The 26,995-nt window shown below is 33.4% G+C and overlaps 2 protein-coding genes and 1 long non-coding RNA gene across 3 annotated transcripts; 2 read left to right on the forward strand and 1 right to left on the reverse strand.

Moving 5' to 3' along the window:
* The first annotated feature begins 1,884 nt into the window (after positions 1-1,884).
* On the forward strand, positions 1,885-2,382 carry LOC141677681 (pathogenesis-related protein 1A-like). Its single transcript, XM_074483717.1, has one exon. It carries the CDS (start codon positions 1,885-1,887, stop codon positions 2,380-2,382), a length of 498 nt encoding a protein of 165 aa, XP_074339818.1.
* Positions 2,383-12,281: 9,899 nt separating this feature from the next.
* Positions 12,282-18,367, reverse strand: LOC141677471 (sulfoquinovosyl transferase SQD2). Its single transcript, XM_074483415.1, has 11 exons — positions 17,701-18,367; positions 16,293-16,359; positions 15,581-15,651; positions 15,154-15,271; positions 14,991-15,064; positions 14,711-14,766; positions 14,536-14,619; positions 14,330-14,417; positions 14,172-14,249; positions 13,490-13,546; positions 12,282-12,970 (listed from the first exon to the last, which is right to left on the reverse strand). Exons 1-11 carry the CDS (start codon positions 18,045-18,047, stop codon positions 12,478-12,480), a joined length of 1,533 nt encoding a protein of 510 aa, XP_074339516.1. The 5' UTR covers positions 18,048-18,367; the 3' UTR covers positions 12,282-12,477.
* A 5,411-nt stretch (positions 18,368-23,778) lies between these two features.
* LOC141678947 (uncharacterized) lies at positions 23,779-25,001 on the forward strand. Its single transcript, XR_012557966.1, has 3 exons — positions 23,779-24,106; positions 24,191-24,343; positions 24,537-25,001. It is a non-coding gene; the product is annotated as an uncharacterized LOC141678947 (long non-coding RNA).
* Positions 25,002-26,995: the final 1,994 nt, after the last annotated feature.

The following is a 26,995-nucleotide window of genomic DNA, read 5'->3' on the forward strand; positions in this document are numbered from 1 at the left end:
CTTATGACGGAAAAATTGTCACAAGTTAACAAAGGAATCCAGCTACAGAAACTAGCCAGATTTAATTTCAAAAATAAATTATTAAATTAAATTATGAACAATCATCGCAAGTAACCCAGAAATTCCGTCATATGTTTGTTTATCCAGAAGCATTATTTTTTTTCTTTTCCTGATTCCCAACCATTTTTTGCTTCAAAATTAAGTCATACAATTGTCCTGACCACACATTCTAATATACGTGCAATCACAATTTCGTATAACAACAAATTCAAATATGAGAATTTATAACAAGTAATCATCCACGCAAGTTAAACAAATCAAATTTAAAAATATCATAATTTACATAAATCTGGTGCCAATCTAGTCTATTTAAATTCAAACAATAAAAAAATGATAGAAATCTGCCTTATTTCCCATTGCACATGAATATATACCCAAGAAATCGATCAATGTCCTATATTAATTCTACATGCATAGTACCATGGCAGGAAATCGTCCAATATTTCTCGTAGGGAAGATCTGAATCACTTGAAGGAATCTGAAATTTGCAATTAATGTGTTGAACAAAGCAGGCATGAGAATGTTGTGAGCAGAGCGAGTGAAAATAGTTCCAGAAAAAATATGAGAAACAAGCCTTCATTATCCTGTGATTCATCAAGTAGGGAAAGGACAAGAGATGTAACTTGTGGAGCAAATGAAGTTGCATTAGAAGACAAGAGAAATGCAAAAAGAGGTAGTTCTGTGTGCTTCCAATCCCCAAGCGAACCAGAACTACAGGTTCTTGTCCTACTTGCCCAGAACACTAAAGCTGAGAGTTCACTTCCTGGAGGAAGTGAACAACTTTCCTCAGTTGATAAACTTTAGTAAGTTTCATATCAGCCAACAAGTGTGGCATTAGTGGAAGATGAAAATGAAGAAGACCAGTATGTAGCATCCCAAGCTGCCCAGAATAACGTAGTTCAGAACTCGAAATCTAAAGATATGAAAATTGTTCATGGGTGTAAGCAACATGCTGGAACCGAAAAGGAGCAAGATGCTTCTAATAAACAACCGTTTTACATGCAATGTACTCAATATTCCAAATAAACAATGGAAGACCACTTACAATTGGACAATCCACTTTTTTCCACTCTATGCAATTAACATAAAAACAAAAAAACGATTAGCATTTCCAATACATAATATCATCAATGACAGTTGAAGTAAACTTAACAATTCATAAAGAGAAAGAAAGCGATCCAAGTAATTAATTGCTAAGCAAACACTCAATGCTCCAAATTTGTAATGAGCATGAGCATGTTCAGCAATCAGGGCACAAAAAAAACCTAAATCAGAAATCTAACTTGGGCATCATTCTTAAAAAGGTATATCACAACACATTGTATAAACCATAACCATATCAATCACATTGATAAATGATAACAATCCATTCAAATAACATATATTGAATGTCAAGCATTTATCAAACACAATTTATCGAACTTAACATATTTAGTTATACACTCGAGTCTAATCGAAGAAACAATTAATGTTATATTTGCATAATCTCTGCTTTTTACATGATTATCGAACTAACATTAGAATTAACCTTTTTTGGGTAGGAAAAAAATGAAAAGGTCAAAATTTTAACCTAAAATTTTTGGAGTGAATTTTTTTCCATGCCTCTTACACATTATAAATATAGCATCATTTTTAGAGTTTATTAACCACCGCTAAATTTAGTAGAGTAAGAAATAGATTGAGCCTCATGCGGTGATAAAAGTATCTGATTATAGAAATTATTTTATAACCAATCAGCTAAGCCACAATTATGGTTTCTTCCAAATATAAATAGCAATAGGTAAAGAACAGGATAAACATATATCAACATTAAAGCCTAAGAGAATGGGGTTGCTTAAAATCTCTTCAGCAGCTCTTGTTTGTGCCCTATGCATTCTCATGGCTCATTCCTGCCTCGCTCAATCTCCAGATCCACCACCACCCAAACCACGTGACCCCACACCACAAGAGTGGGTTGATGCCCACAATGCACATCGTGCACCCGAGGGTGTAGTACTAATGCATTGGAATGAGAGTTTGGCTGCGTATGCAGGGAATTACATCAAAAAGATAGCCCCCAACTGTATGCATGAACATTCAGGCGGACCATATGGCGAGTGTCTATTTCAAGGTGATGGTGCGGCAACTGCAAAAGAAATTGTGGATTATTGGGCGAGCGAGAAGAAGTATTGGGACCCTAAATCCAAAAAATGTGAAGAAGGGCAGGATTGCGGACACTACCTTCAAGTGGTTAATCCCAACTCGCCCAGCCTTGGTTGTGCTAAAGCTAAGTGCGGAAATGATGTCTGGTACCATATTGATATCTGTAGTTATACTTGGTAAATTATCAAACTATAGCAAAGTTCAATATTTAAGCTACAAATGATTAATGTTATATGTATGACCAAACATTGTTGGACGGAAAAATTATAATAGGTTCTGAAATGATCAAATTATCTTTATATGTAAACTACAAGAGATAATTACTTTTATCTCAGAATGTTGTATGTCAAATTATTAAGTAACTATCTTATCCATTTGCTTTATCGTTTTAGGTAGTTGAAAAAAATACTTCATGACAAGTAGAACAACCATTTGCAATAATTTGTTCCTCGTCATCATCATCAGAGACTGCTTCGTCACTATCAGAGTTTGAGTCATCATCAGAGTTTGATGACTCACTATTAGACTTTATGACAAGAGCTTTTTCTTTAGCTCTTCTCCTTGATGACTCTTTCTTCACGGGCTTTTCTTCAATTTTTAAGGCAACAGACTTTGCCTTCTTTCGAGTTCTGTTGTTCCTCTGTTCAATTTCCAGTTCATGAGTCTCCAACAAACCATAGATCTCATCAATATCTATCTCATCAAGCTTGTGATTGTCTCTTATGGTTGTTGTTTTGAGATCCCATCTCTCAAGTAAAGCAAGAAAAAAATTAAGATTTGACTCCTGTGGATATTCCTTATCAACCAAAGATAAATTATTAATTAACTTATAAAATATGTTGTAAGTTTCAGTCATGCTCTTCCAAATGAAATACACTTTCATTTTTTTAACCGTTTTTGTCTAACCATCTCATCTTTTTTTGCTTTTATTTTATAAACTTTTATGTACTGTTTCATTATCCATACACATACTTTACCCGATTGTTTGAATTTGGATTCCCGATATTGAAATCCAAAATCTGCAAGGCAACCAATCAACAAGTAACAAATAATTAGGTTATTTTTAACTTTCTTCATTGTTTTCAACAATATATTTCTTAATTGTTTTCAACAATATATTTCGTAAAATGAATCATTTTTAACTTTCTTAATTGTTTTCAACAATTTATTTCGTAAAATGAATCGTGGTTGCGTGTATAATGCAAAAGTCGTTATATTATGTTATAATTTTATGTAAACTGGACACTACAACTTTCACTGAAAATTAAAAAATAAATACCAAAATTAAATGGAAAATAGTTTACTGTCAATTCATTTTTTTAAAAAAATGAAAATTACAGACATTTTAGTTAGCACGCGTAGCGCGCAAGTAAAGATCCCTAGTTAAAGCAAATGGACACAAATATAAAACAGAAATACACTTCTTAGGATTTAGATTTAATGTCGTATTTGAATTTTTTCTTTGAATATCGTTGACCAATGATCAAACCCGGATAAGGAACATAACAATATGTTCCAAATTCTTTCGCATAATAATTCAAAATTTTATAGTGTGTACACGTATAACTACCTAAATGTATATTTTTCTCTTGTTTATGTATATTTCAACACAGTTTTATTCAAACTTGAACATGATTATTGTTGCCGGAGGAATTTGGTAACAACAAAATAAAATTTGAGGTTCGTTGTCGGAATCAAGATCTACGATGGTGGTTCTTCGCCAGAAAAGTGAGCGGATTGGGGTGGTTGTGATGAATTGGGGGCTGAGATTGATTAGGGTTAGTGCTGGCTTCTTTTTAGCTCTCAACTTCCAACTCCTTTCGATGTGCATACGTACCCTTTATATAGGGATCAAGTCTAACGTAGTTCTTGGGGAACAAGAAACTTAATGGGCTTAGACTTCTTATTCCTAACCCCAGTAGAAGTCCTTCCAGAATCCATCTTTCGCTAGCTTTAGGAATGTCCAACTATGAGACTCAACTGTGAAGGTCCAAGACTCGTTCATAATCGTAGGACTTCACGGATAGTGCATCTCCATGCGCAAGTATAACACTCCGCTACAACTATCTCCCTTGATTTACGAACGCAGTTATAGACATGGTTCACCCCAAATGTCGGACGCGTCTTTATCCCCCGAATAAGGATAACCCACTAGATAGCAAGGCAGGTGATCCCAAGCTCTTGGGTACAAAATACAGGATGACTCCAAAGTTCTTCAACGAGGAAACCCGTTAAAAACAGGGCTCCCAAAGCACACACCAATGTTAACCCCGCATCCCCAACGAGGACACCCGTTCAATGCCGGAAGAGGCCTTCAATCATCAGGCATACCCCTGGAGGCCTTCAAGCTTTTCATGGACACCCCCCTCCTTGATCGACTCAAGTAAGAAATTCTTCAAAGAGTACCTACAAGAAATATGTTAGTGAAAACAATCTCCATTACTCTCTCCATGTCTGCCTTTTTCTGAGGTTGTTCTTGTTTACCTTGTCCTAGGTGAGGACAAGACCGTTGCCTTGTTCTGCACAAGGATAAGCTCGTTGCATCATCCTAAGTGAGGACAGGCCATTTTACCTTGTCCTAAGAGAGGATAAGCCTGGAGCGAGTACAAGCTATTTGCCTTGTCTTGAGTGAGGAAAAACCCTCTGCCTTGTCCTGAGCGAGGACAAGCCCGGAGCGAGGACAAGCCATTTGCCTTGTCCTGAGTGATGACAAGCCCAGAGCGAGGACAAGACATTTGTCTTTTCCTGGGTGAGGACAAGCCCGGAGCGAAGACAAGCCCTTTGCCTTCTCCTGGGCTAGGACAAGCCCAGAGCGCGGACAAGCCCTTTGCCTTGTCCTGGCGAGGACAAGCCCGGAGCGAGTACAAACCCTTTGCCTTGTCCTGGGGGAGGACAAGCCTGGAGCGAGGATAAGCCATTTGCCTTATCCTAAGTGGACAAACCCTTTGCCTTATCCGGAACGAGGACAAGCCCTTTGTCTTTTCCTGTGCGAGGATAAGCCATTTTCCTTGTCCTGAGTGAGGACAAGCCCGGAGTAAGTACAAGCCCTTTGCCTTGTCCTGAGCGAGGACAAGGCCTCTGTCTTGTCCAAAGCGAGGACAAGTCCGGAACGAGGACAAGCCCTTTGCCTCATAAGCGAGGACAAACCATTTGTCTTGTCATAAGCGAGTACAAGCCCTTTTGCCTTGTCCTAAGTAAGGACAAACCCGAAGCGGGGACAAGCCCTTTGACTTGTCATGAGCGAGGACAAGCCTTTTGCCTTATTCAAAGCGAGGACAAGTATGTTCATCTGAAAAATTCATGTAGTGCATTACACTTTACTAGGGCGCGCCCTACCTCTAGGACGTGTCCATTTCTCTTGTGTTATAGTTTAAACCCAAACATAATCCATTTCTTGTATTTTATTAAATGAGGGTGTGTCCTCCTCTCATGCATTGCGGTCTAAAACCAAATTCTTTATCTTTTTGTCCCAATTTGATTTTAATTGTCTCGTTCTTAATCTGAAATGATCTATTACCAAATTTTGACTATAACAATTATGAACATGCAATTTGGTGTGCTTGACTTTAAAATTTAGCAATGTTAATTGGATTAGTAAAATTAGTTTTTATTAGTTTATTTTTAAAATAAAATGTAATAAGATATAGGAGCAAACTCAACTTATGTTCCAAATATCACAAAAATAATTTATCACCAGATTATGGTTTTTATAGGAAAGTAAATTAACAGATGAATCCATCCTCTATTCACCGGGACATGTGTTTTTCCAAAATTAGTTAAAACCTTTTGTTGGATAATATCGGTGGAATTTTCTGAGGTTTTTTTATTTGCAAAATTATAGTTATTGTACAAATTTTGTCAAAATGTAAAATAATTTAATAATTTAAAATTATTAAATTAACCAAATTAATTCATTTAATCAATTATTAAATTTGCCAATTAATTATTTATTTCACAAATAAATAATTATTAGCCATTATTAATTAATTCCTCCACCATTAAATCATTCTCTTTTTATGGTGTGACCCTGTAGGTTCAATATTAAGCCGGTAGTAGAAATAAATAATAATAAAACTATTTTATCATTATTTATATAAATTCTCTAATTTATTAAATATGATTAATTAATTAATCACATTTATTCTACATCGTGAGGGATACTTCTCAGCATATCGCGACTATCCGGATAATATGAATTCACTGCTTAGAATACCAAGAACTTATTCAGTGAATAGTTACCGCACAATAAACTCCTTCTACCCTACAATGTCCCGATTAAATACAAGGCATGGATCTCGTGTCAAGCCTATCTAATTTAATCACTTGCTTACCAATTACTATGCGTAGTTCTATGCAAATTAGAAACTCCTTTCTAAGTTCATTCACTCTGGCCAGAGATTCCTGAACTAGCATAAGTGGATCAGCCTTGAACATTCGCTTCCTTCACTGGAAGGGGTAGATCATTTATTTATCATACACTATCTTCGTGTACAAATTCCTATACCCAGTAGAGCCCTAATAATTGTCCCTGGAGACTAAGAACTAAACCAAAGCATAGTTCAGTGTACACAAGATGACTATGATGACCTCAAGTCTAAGGATACTTGTACAACTATCACTATGTGAACAACTGCTGACACGTGAGTGAACTCCATCAGTTGTTCAGCTGTGCGAGTCATGTTCAGTGAACTTATTCCATAATAAGTACCTACATACTAGCTATAGTGTCACCACACAAATGTCTATGAGAACAGACATCCTTCATAATGAAGCAAACATAGTATGTACCGATCTTTGCGGATTATTAATTACCAGTTAGTAATCCTATGACCAGGAACTATTTAAGTTTAGAGTTATCATCTTTTTGGGTCTCACTATTATGATCTCATCATAATCCATAAAAAGCTTTACTCTAAACTATGGTATATCTTATTTAAACACTTAAATAGATAGAGCCCGTAATAAAAACAAAATAATTCTTTTATTAAAATCAATGAAATCAAAACAGATTACATAAAGAGTTATTCCTAAATCCTAATACATGATTGGACTTAGGACATATTCCTTTCAAAGCCCAGAGTGAGGACAAGACATTTGTCTTTTCCTGGGTGAGGACAAGCCATTTGCCTTGTCTTGAGTGAGGAAAAACCCTATGCCTTGTCCTGAGTGATGACAAGCCCAGAGCGAGGACAAGACATTTGTCTTTTCCTGGGTGAGGACAAGCCCGGAGCGAAGACAAGCCCTTTGCCTTCTCCTGGGCTAGGACAAGTCCAGAGCGCGGACAAGCCCTTTGCCTTGTCCTGGGCGAGGACAAGCCCGGAGCGAGTACAAACCCTTTGCCTTGTCCTAGGGGAGGACAAGCCTGGAGCGAGGATAAGCCATTTGCCTTATCCTAAGTGTATAAGCCCTTTGCCTTGTCCGGAGCGAGGACAAGCCCTTTGTCTTTTCCTGTGCGAGGATAAGCCATTTTCCTTATCCTGAGTGAGGACAAGCCCGGAGCAAGTACAAACCCTTTGCCTTATCCTGAGCGAGGACAAGCCCTTTGTCTTGTCCTAAGCGAGGACAAGTCCGGAACGAGGACAAGCCCTTTGTCTCATGAGCGAGGACAAGCCATTTGTCTTGTCATAAGCGAGGACAAGCCCTTTTGCCTTGTCCTAGTAAGGATAAACCCGAAGCGAGGACAAGCCCTTTGACTTGTCATGAGCGAGGACAAGCCTTTTGCCTTATTCAAAGCGAGGAAAAGTATGTTCATCTGAAAAATTCATGTAGTGCATTACAATTTACTAGGGCGCGCCCTACCTCTAGGACGTGTCCATTTCTCTCGTGTTATAGTTTAAACCCAAACATAGTCTATTTCTTGCATTTTATTAAATGAGGGTGCGTCCTCCTCTCATGCATTGCGGTCTAAAACCAAATTCTTTATCTTTTTGCCCCAATTTGATTCTAATTGACTCGTTCTTAATCTGAAATGATCTATTACCAAATTTTGACTATAACAATTATGACATGCAATTTGGTGTGCTTGACTTTAAAATTTAGCAATGTTAATTGGATTAGTAAATTAGTTTTTATTAGTTTATTTTTAAAATAAAATGTAATAAGATATAGGAGCAAACTCAACTTATGTTCCGAATATCACAAAAATAATTTATCACCAGATTATGGTTTTTATAGGAAAGTAAATTAACAGATGAATCCATCCTCTAGTCACCTGGGGCATGTGTTTTTCCAAATTTAGTTAAAACCTTTTGTTGGATAATATCGGTGGAATTTTCTGAGGTTTTTTTATTTGCAAAATTACAGTTATTGTACAAATTTTGTCAAAATGTAAAATAATTTTAACTATGCATATTTATTTTCACTTGAGAAAGTATTTATTTTCCAATACTTTCTCTTAAAACTGAGTCGAGCAGAAGAGGTTCCAATTTGCTTAAGCAGTGTTTGAGATCTCTAGGATGGTAATTTATAAGTGTTATGCCATATTTTGGCATATCCTAATTATCTCCAAATTTTCTAATATTATTAATTATTAATTCCGATTAATAATTAATTGCTTATTGCCCAAGTAATATCCTCTCCCTGAAACGAGGAAAAATAAATCACAATCAATTAATTACGGAAAATATCTCGAAACGATATCTTTCAAATCAAAAAAGATATCATAACGCTGAGATTAAACCAAATAAAATCGGTAATTAGCACATTAGCGAAACTTGTCCCTAAAATCTCTCAGGGATAGGTCCGAATTCCACAGAACTGCGTAGACTTGATCCAATATAAATTGGCACGCAGACATATTGACAAAGGGATCCGATACAACGAGACAAATCGAGATACCTCCCAAGTCCAGCCACCCTATTTTTTATAAACCCTAATTCCCGAAAAATAGCCGCGTTCATACAAATTACGCTTTACTATTTCAGCAACCTCCGATTTCGTGTTCTTACGAAATTCCTCCAACAACAATAAGCAACAACAATAAGCATGGCGCATGCATTTTGGGTCCTCCACAAGTAATATCGTATGATGTACTGTTTTATAAAGGAGTTATTAGTTTGTATTGCATACTCCTGTTATTATTAAACATTTAGACTTTACATATTTGTGAATTTATCTAGTTTGTCCCAAATGTACATACTATGAGAGATATTAGAGTAAACTTAATTCATAAGTTCTAAAATGCTTACTATATTTTCTAGTCGAATGAATTATCTTTCCATAGAACTTTGGAGCTTCTATGACATTGCATATTTTTCTAAACAAATAATTAAGAAAATGATTTATATTAAATCGAGATGTGATCCTTGTTGTTAGACTAAATATAACATATCACTTATGCCAACTCAATAATTTAAAGTTAATTTTTTTTATCCAAACAAATCGAGTTAAGTTGAACTTTCTTATCACATAAAAAATATACATTCGCACTTAAACTCGATCATTAACGAACAAAGCCACACTCAATTTCGTAGAGTTAAGGCACTTGAACCATTAACGAATATCTTACGAATAACGAAGTTTAACATGAAAAAGAAGTGCAAATTCACTTGGTCCCACTAATTACCTATTTCGACTTGATCCAATTTTAAATTTAATCAATTATCCTAAAGAATTCATAGATTAAATATTTAGATTGTAATAAAGTATTATGAGAAATAAGGATACATATTAATTTTTTGGGAAAATAAATTGATAAGTACCTAAAGTATTTCATTTTTATTCGATAGCTACTTGAACAAAAGATTCCGTAAATCGGGTCGTTAAACGTTTCCAATTATTTGGATGGAGTCCTTCCGTTCAGTAGATTTCGTGGTCAATCACTCTTGATATGTCACCGGCAAATTCGTATACGAATAAAGGGGGTTAAAAAACGAAAATAAAATGTGGTTGGATTATAATATAGCCGTTATCATATTTGAATACACACATATATACACATAACTATCTCTTTATATTGGATTAGGGTTCACAATATAAATTGAGGGAAAAAAATTAACAGGTCGATTAAAATGAAAGCAAGCAGAAGTGGTAGCCTAATGAGCTCGATGGTGGCTTCGAAAGCACCATTGTTTGCAGGGACGGAGCCAGAAGTCGGGGTTGGGGGTGGCGAAATTTTTTCCGAAATAATTAATATATTTTTTAATTTATTATATATTAAATAAATTAATAAATAATATTTTTAACAATTTTAATGTACAATATATACTTGAATTTATGTATCTTAATTCATAACTATTGTAAATATCATTAATATTAGTACTAAATTTAAAAACTTATATATTTATTGTAATATGGTGTGTTCGTAATATGTAAATACAATATACCCAATATAGTATACTACTTATAAATCTTATTTACTTTTGATTGAATCCTAAACCCCTTCGTAAATTGAATATATCGACTGAGTAGAGGAGATATATACATTTAGAAAGTCACGTGCAGAGCATGTGATTTATTTTTTAACTTTATTTTCAGTTTAATTTCATTTTTCTTTTATTTTTAGTACAAATCAGATGGTGACGTGTCAAAAGAGAATGGCACATCAGCACGTTTCTGACGGTTTCTGATGATTGTCAGAATCTACTTAACATAAGGACTCAATCCAAACAATTAAGAATGTTTAAGAATCCGGCTTGTGAAATATTTTGTTCAGATAACTATTGAATAAAATCGAAATAGTTTAGTGACGTGTTAATTTATTTTCCCAATTTTTTTTAAAATTTTAATGAGCTGAATTCGAGTTGAACAATATCAAACTTAGTGGTCACACATGCTAATAAAGAGCTCGATTCGAGCTCCTCAGTTAACGCACACATTTTGTGTTCGAAGTCAAATTTGAATTCTTAACGAATACGAACAACTTGTTTTATTTGGCTTGACTCGGTTTGTTTATAACTCCCGCCAGCCTGGCCGTGGAGTTTACGTGCATGTATTTTTTATTTTTTTTTAATATAAGTTTACATGCACGTAAACTCAATGCCCAGATGATTCATTTAAACTTGATCATGATAATGAACATGTAATATGCAATTTGGTGGTCACTTTTACAAGCAAAATATACGTGATACATGCTTTTATTTTGCTAGTAGTTTGTGATTTGATGTTTATTGTATTGCAATATATTAAATTTATATTATTGATGACTAGCATAAATTCCGTGCGATGCACGGGTTCCTATTGATATTTTAAATTTTTGTTTATCCAGTTATATTATATTTTTAAAATATTTATATAAATATATAATGATTATAAATTTATAATAAAAATAATAAAATAATATGTGGTCGTAATTTAGTATAATAAATAGATTATTTCTAGTAGTTTAACAATTTAGACGTTTAGCAGATATATAACACTATTATTTATATCTTTTAATAATAGTATAAGTTGTATTCGTAGTTTAGTAGTATAAGTATATTATATTTAGTAGTAGTTTAATAATTTAGTAATTTATTAGATATATAACACTAATTATCTATTTTTGTATTAATTAAAATTAGGTAATTATCGTTAAACCAAACCGTTGAACCAAATTATCTCTATTCCGGCTATTATAGTATAATATAGATTAGTATGCTCTACTTTGAAGTTTACCTATGTTAATTGAATTAGGTGGCCAAGTTTAAATCTAAAATCAAATGTAATAAGATATAAGAGCAAACTTAATTTTTTGTTCAAAATATAACTAGCAGACTTTACATTATATTATGCTTGTGGTTTTGGTACAAATGTTTATTTGTAGATGAAGATGGAGAATTTCTTAAACGTTTGTGCTTGTAAAATTATGATTAATTTTCAAATTTTTCTTGAGCCTTGTAGTCGGAAATTGCTGTTTCTAGCAACTTTAAAATGCGTATTGTGGTTAAGAAAATCGTTTATTCACTTCATTCACCTAACTGGGTTATACATGTAGTTTGAAGACCAGGAGTTTATAAAACAATGCAAAAGTCTTAATTGGCTAGGGGTTGAGATTACGGACATGTATAATGTTGTCAATCAATCCATTCGTTTAGATGATCTAGACCGAACTCATCAATAGCATTCACTTCTAAGACGAACCAAACTCATCTGCGATCACCTCACATAAAAATCATGGAATGTTATATATAACTGAATTTCACTTGTTTATTACATTGACATCATATGCAAACCACCAAATACACAGCTGGTACTAAAAGTAGAAATATTATGGCCTGCATGACATAAATTTAAACAATCAAACCCTGACTGTGAACCTCCTAACTGGACAAATATAGCTAGACACGTTTACATGAATCACCTGTACTTGGCTTCGGGTGACTGAAAAATACTTGTCAACCACTGCAAGGGGCTAAGGAGTTGAGCTCTTTTCCTTCTCCAGAACCAAATGGCATCGTTATACTGTTGGTTTCGTATCTTTGCTGTGGCTGCCTTCCAGTCATATTTCTCCATTTCCTCACGGGCAGATTTTCCAATACTTTCTCTTAAAACTGAGTCGTGCAGAAGAGGTTCCAATTTGCTTAAGCAGTCCTCGAGATCTCCAGGATTGTAGAGATAACCAGTCTTACCCTGTTGATCGTCAGAAATGATATCCGGAATTCCTCCAGCCCTAGCAGCCACGACAGGAAGTCCAGATGACATTGCCTCCAAAACGACAAGCCCCAGTGTTTCAGATTCTGAAGGCATTATAAAAACATCGCCACTAGCATATGCCTGAGAGAGCTCCTCTCCTTGTAGCATCCCTGTAAATACAGCAGGCATGCCAGAGAATATATCTTCTAGCTCAGCCCTGACAAAGGAACAAACCAAGTTTGATAAGAAAATTTGTTGAGAAGCCTTCTCAAATATGGAAACAATGTTCCAATGAAATAATGAAATGGAGCAGATATTTCCTGTATAAGCTGGCGATGATTTCTTGATTAGTAGTTACTTACTACAGTTAGAGATGTGGATTTAAAAATTAAAAGTAGTTTCCTCCGAAAACATCAATCTAAATTTTTTTTGACAGGTCAGGAATCTAAATTTCAATAACCATATATACCAACACCCGAAATAACATTTTCTCTTTTTTTACTAATGTACGATGTCAGCAAACTGAATATATTATGCCTCCTTTACCATTTCACCCCATAAATTTAATGAGGTAGCTTCTTTCTTACACTCTTTCTGCAGATCCAGTAATTATTATGAAGCTTAAAGTAATGAAGTATGTAAATGGTGCAAAAGTAATAAACAAAAGTACAAGAACATGAAGATGCAGCTACAAACGTATTCTAACATAAAAATTTTAGACATCATAGCAACTTACCTATATGGGCCATCTCCAATAAAAGCAATCCGGGCTTCTGGAAGCCTATCCATGACCCTATTTGAATCATACATCACGATGTTTAAGGTACTTGATTACTGTGTCTTGCTAGTAGCAATTACAATCAAAATTGAAACCAAAAGGAGTATGCTATAAACCTTTTTGAATAGCTTTCTTACAATAAATTGACCATAAAATGGTTATGAACTAAGATGGAAATCCACAAACATATATTAAGGTTGACAAACAGACAGGCAAACAAATGAAAATAAAATCCAGTTCTCAATACCCCCTTTGGTCCTATTTATAGGTTCTTTGACTCTCTGCATGCAACTCAAACTCTCAAAGTGCTGTGAAATATAAATATAGTATTTAAATATCTTTTTGCTTAATTGTTATTATTAATATTTTAAACCATTTTAAAAAAAATAGTAATATAGGTCTAACATTATTTAAAAAATTTGGAAAAATCAGTTATATGTAAAAAAAACACCTTCACGGCCATGCATAAAGTCAAGCGACCTATATATGTAGGACCAGTGAGAGTATAAGAGAAAGTAGCAAAGAAGCTCGACTGGATAGCTATGTTAACATTCAATCCAAATATAATTTACATTTTGCGATATTATTCAATTTATCCCAAGTTTCAAACAAGTGATCATTCCATTAAAAGATCATTTACCTTTTGAGAAAATCCAAACTCTTCTCCACTCCTAGGCGCCCAACGTGAACAATCAAAGGTCTATCTGGCTCGCCATTGCTGATTCAGGATGGAAGACTTAAGACTCTAAAGAACAGTCAAATTTATGGAAATGGAATGAATTATGTAGCAAACTCCACCTTAATCGTAATCTCATTTCATGAGAACGAAATTTAGGATTAAAGCTTTCAGAGTCAACTCCCTTGTTCCAGAGGCGTATCTGATTAGCTGGTAATAGGCAAATCACTCTTTAGTGTTGCTACATAGTATACAGAGCAATGACATCCATTGCAGCTGCAGAGACTTGTTAACTAACAAAAAAACAAGCAAAATGTAGAAACTAAACCTGCTGCTACTCTAGCTGTCCTGAGGTCCTTTGCAATGGCAGCTGACGGAACCAGTGTCAGATCAGCTGCTCTATGTAGAAATTCTAGCAAAGTACAGAAACCTTATTATATCAGTCACTAGAGATACACAATTTACAGATATAAGATTGGCAAGAAAAAGGGTTAATCACATACTTATGACCCACCACATGGGCTGGACCAACCAACTGAAGGTGTATCTTGGTATGTAGCTGGAGATGAAAAGAGAAATTTAGCCAAGTCCAAACATTATATTGAAATATATATAGAAGTATGACATTTTAATATCAAGATAATAATCATAATATATTGATCGAAAGATGTTATTTTTTAGAAGTGAATAGATGTAACAATTTCACCAGTGCCATGTCTTAGAGGGTACTTGGATTGTTTGCAATCGAAATATTCAAGAATCCTAACAGACAATTGAACTTACACTGGGACATGTGTATGATAGGACATCACTATTGGTACACACAAAAGTTTTGCAATGAAAAGGGCACCAAACACCTAGAATACATAAAGAAATACACATTAAAACAATCAAAGAATCTCATAATGATCATAAGCAGAAAGCGAAAAAAGCTGTGAGAAATTACCATGATACCAGGGGATGAAGCATGAATAATATCTGGTTTAAATTCTGAAACCTTGGATATTATTCTAGGGCTGAGTGCTAGGGAAAGTGGTACTTTTTGGTACCATGGACAAGGGAAGCTGCAAAACAGAACTGAGAACCATTAGCCAGCACATATAGATATCAACTATTATACATCTAATTATGCTATAATTGTTTTTCATCATGCACAGACCATAGAGTAAGAACATTGGAGAGTAAAATTTCTGTAACAATTTGTAACAGATAAAACTATAGAGAATTAATAAGAAAACTAATGATACAGAACGATTCTTGAACATTAATGTGATATTCAACAAGATGTATTGTTTTTCAGATACTTGCAGCAATCATCACCGTCACATCGAGTAACGAAAGAGATTATAAGTATTGAACTTTTTCACTATAACCTGTGTGATCCTATCAGTTGTGCTCCATGAAATTCCTCAGGAACTCCTTCATGAGTCGTCACAACCATCACCTATACCATTCCATACAAAAATTATAACTCAAAACTCAATCATGTAAAATTAAGAACAAATTATCAATGGATTGAAACAAGAACTGAATCTGATAATGGAAAAATCGAAAATAAAATGAAACCAATTGCACTCTATTACATTTGAGGATCACGGAGTAGCCTATTAAAAAGGTATGTGTCATTAAATTTTAGGTCTCTCTCATAAGGAAGGTGTTGGTAACCTACAAAGACAATAGGGGAGGCAACTGCTATATATAATAGATCTAGAATTCAGTATTACATTTGAGGATCATGGAGTAGCCTATTAAAAATAAAAAAGGTATATTTCATTTAATAGGCCTGTTTCGAAAGTAATGTATTGGTAGCCTAAGAAGGCCCAGAGGTAGACAATTACTATATAAAACAGATCTAGAGTTCACCCTTGACCATCCAGCCCCAACCCTAGTCTTGCTTATAATCTAGTATTTACAAACAGCAAATGATCAATATCAAAACAGACATTAAAAACAATCTATATAAGCTGTAGCTTTCATTGTCGGAATTAAGAGGCTTGGTCTAGAAAACACCATTTGGAACAACTAATATAGCATACATAAGGCATTCTTGAGTTGAGTATGTAGTAATAAAAAACCAAAATGTACCTCATCACCCATTTCGCGTAGATATTTGATGAAGTTCTGGAACCGATTTTTATAGCCAGACACATAGCTGTAAATTCCACATAAATAAATCCATTTCATGAATCTTAAAGAGAAAAATAAAGAGTAGATGACAATGACATGCCCAATGAAATAACAAAAACAATTTGGGCTGTGAATTTGAAGCAAGTACCAAGACGTTCTTTTTTGCACATAATATAACAAACCATAGCAAATAAAATCATTTTATATATAAACAAATGAATCATGTAACTTCATTTCGGATTGCAACACAATCTTAACAAATTAAAAAATAATCACGACTTATAATAAACATTTGTCGTTTGACTTGATAACAGGTCTATAAAGTTTTACTTGTGGAGACAAAGAAACATCAGAAAGTACAGTTCGGTTTAGATTATAAATTATATTCTAAAAAGGAAAAAGAAAAAGTAAACCAATTGATATGAAATGAAGACACTACATTATAAGTTAAATAAACTAAAGTTGTAAACTGAGAAGAAAAACTTTGTGCAAGTATAGCTGCTGAAAACCGGCAATGGCTATAAGAACTAAATCACAAGCGGTAAAATTTACATCTGAAAAGGTAAGTATGAACATACCCTATTATGTATTACAGTGTAATGTTAAGACATGTGCATTAGTACACTTGCAATGTATTTGATTAATAATGTATATACCAGACTGTATCAGAGCTTAGTACACAACTATGTGCGGAATTAGCATTTAGCACTACTGAAAGTATCCACAATGTCGTTGATTTTTCTCCAATTTAAGTCGACTCCTCAAGCTCAATAAACTACTCACGACTTATTGATTTTAACTGATCTTTAAAACATAATTTAAAGTAATTACAAGGTCAAGATTTACAAAAAACATGCACCATTTGACTCGACTGCAAGATTAACAAACTCTTTTAGGGGAGTCACTGATAACACTAGGAGCACAGTTCGATGTAATTTCACTCAATACATTTTCTTGAAAAACATGATACAACCTAAAGAGCTAAAGCTGGTGTTAACATGGCAATCTTTGTAGGAACTATATCGTAAGGGTTACTAAGCTACACTACCATGCATAACAATATACATTTGCATTAGTGAAGTTAAGATATGTGCATCAGCTACAAAAGCGATAACCAACCAAACCAAATTACCATCCGAATAAATCACAGCTTTGTCCACAACAATGTATAAAATAGGCACTACCTAAACTATCCAAAATGTCATTGTTAATCTCCAATGTAAGTCAACTTATCAAACACAACGAACTATCGACATTTTAACAGATTCAACTCAAATTCAAAAACATTAACTAAACAATCACAAGACAAACAAACATACATGATCAAACATTATGCACTAATCAAAAAACACAAAAAAACACTCACGCAAACGGAGAGGGCTCAACAAACAAAGCTATACGCCTAGGCCTAGAACTAATCTCCGATTCGACAAACGGAGGAGGATTCTCCTCTTCCCCCTCTTCCCTAATCTCAGAAACTATCATTTCACTTCTCACAACAAAGGGCTTTTCTCTTTTTCTTGTAAAACTTTCTTTAAACTGTAAAGATTGAATCTTTTTGCTAAACAAACTAATGGGTTTTGATCCAAATGAGCAAAAACAAGAAGGGTTCAAAGCAATTCTTGAATTACACAAAGTGGAAAAACTAGTACTAGAAGAAGAACAAGAAGGTAGACTAAAGGTGGGATTTTTAGATAAAGATTGAATAGGCATAATGATTGATGATAGTATAGTACTATATATATATATAAGAATGTCAAATTTAGTGGTTACTTGTAGAAGAATGAGTTGGGGTTGGGGTGTTTAAAATTGATTAATACAAGTAATTATGAGATTCCAGGGACCCAGAGAGACTGAGAGAGAGAGAGAGAGAGAGAGAGAGGTGTTTAAAAGTGGATATTCTTTTTTTGAGTGAAAATAGAGAATAAACTTAAAGAGGTTAGAGTATATGCTGCTGCTACAAAGCTTCCATTGTTGATGGTTCAATAGGAAGATGTAGTTCTTTCTTTCATAGGGGTCATGTTGGATAATTCAAGATTTATGTGTGCCATGTATGTATTGACAAAGATTGTATATTTTTGATGGACAATAGCACAAAATTTTTGGCCAAAGTTCAAGGAATATAATTCACTAGAAAGATTTGGAGTTTCTAAAAGCAATAATATAAAATTTTTCACTACGGATATAAATATTAAGTCAAAATATGATTGTAGAAAAATTTATGTAAATTTAAGTGTTCTAATATTGTTTTAATAATAATTTTATTTTCTTATATAATATTAACGGTATAGACTGAACGACTATTTTTGTTATAAAGTGGCCGATCAAAATAACAAAATCATTCGAAAATTTGCATACTTACCTATTTTTTTATATGATATTTATATTGGTACGATTCGATTTTTAATTTGACTTTTAAAAATCATGAATTTGAGGTGTACATTAGAAAACTTTTCTATTTTAACCTTTAGATACTCTTTTTTCTTCACTAAAATCCTTGTAAACTATATTCTCGTAAACTAGTACATATTCGATAAACGAATAATTTTTCCGATAATATTTCGGTATAAATTAAGATGATAAATAAATGCAATTTTTCTTACTATAAAAAATAACATTGTATTTAGTGGCAAAAGTTGTAGTATCTTTAAATGAAGTACAAATACTGTCCAATTTAATTTTACTTTATTTTATACTTCATTTAAAAAACTCAACCGAATTAATCGCCCCATTTACAGACCTGTAAGTGTGTCGGATTTTGTCGTTTATTAAAATTTGTTTTCAAAAAATCGGTACTCGATACGATTTGATAAATATATGAATTAACGAGTACTCGGAATATTCGGAAAAAATACTCGGCTGAAAAATCGAATAAAATAAAATGCTAACTTTTAATTTTAATCTTTATTAAATTTAAAGTATATTATAAAATAAAATATAAAATAATTAATTACATTTCAAGTATCTCAAAAGAGTACTCAATATAAAATTTGAAAATTTCAAATATCATTTTTTGTTACGTTGCGGAAAAATAACAATGTCAAGTATAAATTTATTAAAAATTCACATTAACCAACAAGTTTCAAATACAGATGTAATTGGTCAAAATTACATTATAATTAAATTTTTAAGGATAAGTACACAGGAATTAATAGTTTAATTAGACAAGTAACATGTAATCACAATCAGATAATATTTCTTTTCATCAAATGGCATATACGCAAAGTTCTTGTAATGAAAATAATTTATACTCAAGATATTCCACCGAATATACCTTCTAGGGACATAAATTTGTAGTAGTTTATTTGATAATAATGCATGTGTTTTTGAGTTACGTTACAGGTCCACATTCGTACAGATTACTGTATATTGCTGAGCTTATAATATTGTACTTAAATAATCTCTGAGAACAGCTTGGAATGGATCAGGTGGAATGGAACTAAGCTGTCAAAAATAACAAGAAAAATGTGTCTATCAAAAATAACAAGAAAAATGTGTCTGTGTAGCCATTTTATTCTTGAAACTAGAGCTGACCATTCGTTTCGTGTATTTTTTTTTATCGTAGGTAACCCGCGGCCGCTATCTTTCGGGTGCGCACTGGATAAATCCTACGGGTTCACGTAATAGCCTGCAAACCACGTGAACCAAGGTAAACCGCATTTAAGCGACAGACTCTGGCTCAGGAGGTATAATCATAAATTCTCCTCTCGTGGCATTCGAACATGTGACCAAGAGGTTAGTTTTCCTCTCTTTAACCAAATGAGTCAATCCTTGCGGGCGTTTCGTGTACTTTTGTGTCGTAATTTTCGTGTTTTGTGTCATGAATGTCTACTCCAAACTCGAACCTTCATTTTGTAAATATTTTGTGTCGTATTTCGTATAATTTAACTTATAAATATTTATTTATTTATCACTTATAAATTAATTATTTATTTTAAATAATAAATTATTTATTTAAAAATTCTCAAACAAACACGTTATTTTAGTAAGTATTACAGACTACAAATAAAATTCATGCAAAAGATGTCACCATTTGTTATTGTAAACAACCACGAAAGAAATAGATATCATGTGAGGTTAATAATTGATAATAATAAATCCATTTACAAACTACAGATAAATTCTGTAAGAGGTCTAAAAAACATACAATTTCAAACGAATAAACTACATTTTCAAGTAGATGGCAGTAAGTGCATCTTCAATAAAGGGTTGTCAAAATACTTGTCAATTTTGTCAAATTATCATATATATATAGGCTATTCCAATAATAAACAATTTAGAAAAGAAACCAGAATCAAATAATTTTTTTTTTAAATTAATTTGAAATATAACCAATATGGTATACAAATTGATCATTGAGAGATATAAAAAAATACAGTGAAATCGAATTTTAAAAAAAAACTTATGGTTTGACGGGAAAAATCAAATTAAAAATGGAGGGAAAAAAATGAAATTGGGTGTGGGAGGGTGCAGAGTAGTTGGGTGAGGTGATTTAGGGAATCATTAGATTAGGTAAATCGAATGGCTTGGATTGGTTCTTAGTTTTTATTTTAATTTTAGTTTGTATTTGATCATTCTCCTATATATATATATATTTTTACTTAATTTTATATGACAACATTCTACTCCAATAATTAGTAACATGCCTATATGCAGGGACGGATGTATCCTTTTTTTAGTGGGCGGAGAGGACCCGTGTCAACATAAGATATATAAATTTTTTAAGCCATGAACCCATTACCAAAAAACCAGAAACCCACAAATATATATAAGTCTACTAACCCAGCCCATTCGTTTAAGAAATTGAATAGCCCATAGATCATAATAGCCCACTAAATCAAATTAACATGCCGCAAGCTGAATTAGTAGTGAACTTTGTTAAGTATTATTGTATTTTTTTTGTATAAGGAACCCACTGAAAAAAAAATTTGGACCCGTCACTGCCTATGTGCTTCCTTAAATTAAATTATAAATGACTCGTAAACTAAAAAAAATATTATTGATATAATCTTTTTGCATTTGTATATATATTTTAACCATTTTAGAAAGTTTCAAGTTTTGTGTAGACAATTTTTTGACAAATGGCAACCATACAATTTCAATAGGTTGGCAATCAAGAGTGTCATGACACGTAAGATTTAGCAACTACTTAACAACCTCTGTGGGAGATGCTCCGTGTGATGTATAACAGTGTAAGTAACAGTTCATATTTCGTGTGAGCAGTGATGACTGATGAGTAGGGCTGTAAACGAACCGAGTCGAGTCGAGTTTTTCCTTAACGAGTTCGAGTTCGAGTTTTTTCTTAACGAATCGAGTCGAGTTCGAAAAGTTTAATGATCAGATTTTAATGTTCGAACTCGAGTTCGTTAACAACTGAGTCGAGTTCGAGTTGTTCATGAACTTTTCGAGTCGAGTCGAGTCGAACTCGAGTCGAGTTCGAGTTGGTCATTAATTTTTTAATTTTTTTTTTGTCTTTTCACATCAGCATATAGAAGTTGTCCCGAATAATGTTGTATTAGAATAAATATTCGAAGTCTCATAAATGAAACTCTATTAGACTACCACTTACGATTTAGAATAGAGCATGATAATGTATATATTTAGAATTTTTACTCCATGCAATGATTGCCAAAAATACAAGCAGTCAAGTCCGACCAACTCAAGTCAGGCCCTTTTGCGTTTATGTTCTTTCCGGTTTCTTAAAATTTTAGTAACACCGTTTACGAAGTCCAAAAGCCCAAATCCTAAAATATAGTTGATGTTTGCAATGACAAGTGTGTTTCAATTAATTGATATACGAGGGTGACAATCGAAATATAAATAAATCTATGCTGTTATACAAAAGTTAGAACAATAAAAATATTATTTTAACAATTTTCTATCATTTATTAATAATAATATTATAATTATAAATAATCAATTGCATTTTTTAACTAATTATGTAACTACAGTTTAATTATGTAAAACTCAAAATATAGTAGCCAGTATTTAGATTTTATAAAACATATATAACTACTGGCTATTAGTTATTGGGTAAAACATGCCCATAATTTACTCGTGAAATTATGAATTAAATTATGGGCGTATTCAACCCGACTTATTAGTAACTATATACTTTTAAATAATATAATTTTTAATAACTAACATATCATTAAATATCTCCAATATATAATAATAAAATATATTTAGATAAACGATAATCAAAACATAGATATGTAACAAGTACTCGGTGCAATATAATTGACGTTGCTTTTGCCTCTTGAAACTTGAAACTATCATATGGCATTTTCTATCACTCAAAAACGTTAATAAATTTTGTGTTTATATTTATTACATATTACCATGCTAGCATAGTAGTTGTGAGGTACACATCAGTGCTATGTGCGCTTGAGTTTTATTCCCAAGTGCACCATATTAATTTTTTGAATCAACACAAACGCAAATAACTGATGCGTGGCCTTCAAATAAACGCATCAAAATCTTGCGTTGAACAATCAACGCAAAATTAAATAGCATTTTCTGAATTATTTCACAAGCAAATAAAATCAATTGTAACTCTTAAACGCAAGTAATAGATGAGTTTTTCGTTTGAATTGGATACGCAAAAAAACATTGCGTTTTTAAGTGATAGAAAAAACCATATTTCAGCGTGCGTGAGATTCATGGTCTTTTCTCTCCAAATTGTGATACTAAGGGCCATTACCCCACGGTTATGTTAAATTTGTAGATTTGGGTGTCTCGCCGGATATGTCAATTTTTAGTCTTTCATCTCAGACTAAACTGGAAAAAGGCCCTCAAGCTCGTAATTTTTTTAAAAATGGTTCAAGATATCTCGAGGAAAATGACCTTTTGTATCACTCATATACGCATAACAAACTTGCGTTTATACAAAATATTAAAAGCCCGCATATTTCTTATTGGGCCAAGATATTGAGCCTATCAAAAAAGTAAAGAAACGCAATTATTTGTTGTGTTGATAGGTTAAAGTAAAGCATAAAATGTTTGTGTTTTGTTCTAAAACGCTAGAAAATCTTGCGTTTTCTGTTTGGATTCAAGTTGGGTTTCACTACTAAACTTGACAAAAACTTGTGTTTTTGGTGCTAACTAAGAAACACAATTTTTTTTGCGTTTCTGAGCAATAAAAAGGGCCATATTCGCGCGCTTCTGAGATTTTGAATCATTTATTTCCAATTTACGATATTAAGGGCCATCACCCACTAAATTGTTAAACATTTGATAGTTATCCTTACAATCTATAGGGAATAATGCTCTGATGGTCGTCGACATGGCTTCACAATCAGCAGTTCAATATGGTCTATTGATGTCATTGCCCATGATTCTCGAGAATTTTCTGAACAAAGGTTTCATAGCTGCTGCTAAGTATCTTGTTGTCATGCAACTTCAGTTTGCTTAACAATGAACAATGTTCTGCAATGAGGTAAGTTTTAATACTGACCTTAACAGTGAACATCAAATCAACTACAGCAACCCAAAATAAAGCGTAAACGTGTAGATTGTGACATATTAATAAGATGCCAGTTCTAATATTTCATGATATTATCAGTCAAGTGAGTGTATGCTGCAAGTTAGATTATATTATTGCACCTTCAAGCTACAAAAATTTTAAATTTTTACATATTTCATCTTAATCTTGTTAGGATCTTGATATTGGTCAGGTTGTGCATTCTGAAAGACCGTCTTCTGTGGCTGGTTTGGATTGTAAAATTGATATTGAAACCGGTGTTGATGAAGTTGGAATCACCTCGAAAAGAGTATGTGGAATCTGTATGTTGAGTCTAGACAATTATCATTGATTTTTTATGTTCTTGTGATAATGCATTGGGTGCATTGTGCAGGCATTGTGCTGATCAGTATTGGGGGTGGCAGAGAGTCAAACACGAGTCTTCCCGCTGCCTGAGCTCTGATACCATTTTGATTAACCAGCTAACCAGCTTATCTAAAATCTTAAGGTGGTAGAGGAAAGCCCAACCGGATCTATATTCTAACAGGTTAAAAACCAAAGAAAATAAGCGAGTTCCTGTCCTCTTATTGTTTCAAGAGTATAAACAAAAATTGTTTTAATTATTTAAATTCCAATCCCTAAGTAGGTTATTATGCTTTTCTGTGTTACGTCCTTGTTTAAAGAATGCATCTAGTTCTTGATATTCCCAGTACTTACTTTTTTCGCTTCATCATTAGCAGGATCTGCGAAATTTGCAAATCAGGCGCCCAGAAAGTTGTCATCCCGAATGATATTGCGTCGAGGCAGTATCGATGCTACGCAAAATAATTTCAACAGTTGCAGCAGGATGCAAGGCATTGGCAGCTGACGATGAAGATCGCGAGTCAGAACCAGTTTCAGAGTGCAGCGTATGGGAATTCTGTAAATGTCTTCCTTTTCTGATCATAGTTGTAATTGTGATTGTAGCTATGTTCTACATTTGGCCCTGAGATGAAGTACATATAAACACTCGGGGCTAAATTTATAGAAAAACATCTCTATGTTACACGTATTTGGACCTGGCATATCGTGTCTTTTCGTGTTACATATTTTGTATACTTCGTGACAAGACACGAAAACGACACGTTTATAGACCGTGCATTGAAGACTGTAAGATGCTTGTAAATTTTCTAAATTCTTTCATCATAATGGAATCATAAACAATAAAAAAGAGACAAAATCATGATATTTAAATTCACATCTTTTTTTTTTAAATTCGACATCTTTTTCTTTTTAAATTTTTCGTTTAACTTGAAAATTTTTACACCTGTTTTTGTTAAAGTTTATCCCTTCTTGTTGATTTCCGGCATACCCTAAAGAGAATCAACTTACATGTATTTAAACCTGGAAAATCATTCGAATCATGTCATTCCGTGTTTCATGTTTTATACATTTCATCGCAAGACATGAAAACGGCATGATTACGGACCGTGCATTCGAAGCTGCAAGACGCTTGTAAATTGTTTAAATTCTTTCATCATAATCAAATCATAAACAATAAAAAGAGACAAAATCATGATATTTAAATTTCAAAACCAAACTTATGAAAAAGGCTAGAAACTGAATGAATGCAATCAAATCCTGTCTGTTTGTTTCATTCATAAGTCACCATCAAAACCTCAACAAGAACAATAATTTCAACCAAACCATTACCACAACTGGCTCCACCATTCTCCTTTTATTTGGACCTGAAAACCCCATTTTTATCTCTACTCATTTTCTCCATTATTTACTCCACATATATGTCCACTACACTCCTTCACAAATTTATTAAATTCTAGTGTGCCATTGTCACTCACTCACCATGTATGTTTTTAAATCTGAACCTTCACCAAAGACATAACTGGTCCCCGGAAGTTATAATTTTTTTTGTCGAATGAAAATTTGTACATATGTATACCGAGAATATGATAGCTGGTGTCAGTTTATCAGTATCGAAACAACGTTCGTTTCACTCATCCCGTGTAGCTCAGCTTGTAGATCCCGGGATTTTAGAGGCTTACTTCACGAACATTGTAGATTCGTTTTCATGTGGATGCTTGAGTTCGAGTAATGAGTCATGATGATGAGATTAATTTAGGTGCACGTAAACTGATTTTGACATCGGATTAACAAAAAAGAAATAACGCGTTTATATTTTATTGATACAAGCCGAGGGTCTTTCGGGAAACAGCCTCTTCATTCTTCTGAACAAGTGAAAGTTGGCATACATCTTACCATTTCCAGACCCTGCGAAAACGGGATATTATGTTTGGTTTGGTAATCATCAGAACCGTGTATCTTCTATTGACACGTGAGACACAAGCCGAGGGTCTTTCGGAAAACAGACTCTTCATTCATGACGGGAAGTCTACGTACATCTTATCAACCCAAAGCGGGATATACTGGGTATGTTTGGTTTGGTAATCATCACGGAGCTATCGTCTTAGTCATGACTGGTAAACAATAGTTTCAATAATTTGATTTATCAAGATTCTTCAAAAACTGCGTTCGCAGCCGTCTTGCATATAACAAATTTGAAGTCAATCGTATTAACAAACATCATCATAAAACACAGTCAAGTACGTAACTCTATTCTCTATATCCGGCCTCATTTTTCGGTAAAACAATGCAGTTTCGCCTTCATGGCTCGTGTCTTTTTTAAAAATTTTAACCAAGTTCATGCCTTTAATTTTACGACAATTTGAACTACGTTGTTAGAATATAATATAAGATTCAGTTAAAACTTTTTTACATATTAAAGTTTTAGATAAGCCGATTATTTAATATGTTAGTCAGGTTCTCACAATTTATAATTAACAACATCTTGTTAATTTTGATAGGATGACCCTTAACTTTACGGGATCCGAGTCAAATTCAGTTTTCGAGGTCCTTATGAACATAAACACAACATATTCTACAAATTTATGCATAAAGAATTCGAAAATCTTGAAATCTATTCGTTTAGGGCTCTAGGTGCAAGTTTTACTCGTTTATAATCAGGATCATCCCTGATATTAGATACGTTACTTAACTAAACTAATGTAATTTATAATACGGTCTTCATCTAAAATTGTCGTCCAGAATTATTATAGTGTAAAATTCAACTGCCCCTCGGTCGAAATATCAGTAGCAACTTTTGAAGTCTATTCGTTTAGGGCTCTATGTGCAAATTTTGTTC

The sequence above is a fragment of the Apium graveolens genome, chromosome 8 (genome assembly GCF_009905375.1).
Source record: "Apium graveolens cultivar Ventura chromosome 8, ASM990537v1, whole genome shotgun sequence".
NCBI classification, from domain to species: Eukaryota; Viridiplantae; Streptophyta; class Magnoliopsida; order Apiales; family Apiaceae; genus Apium; species Apium graveolens.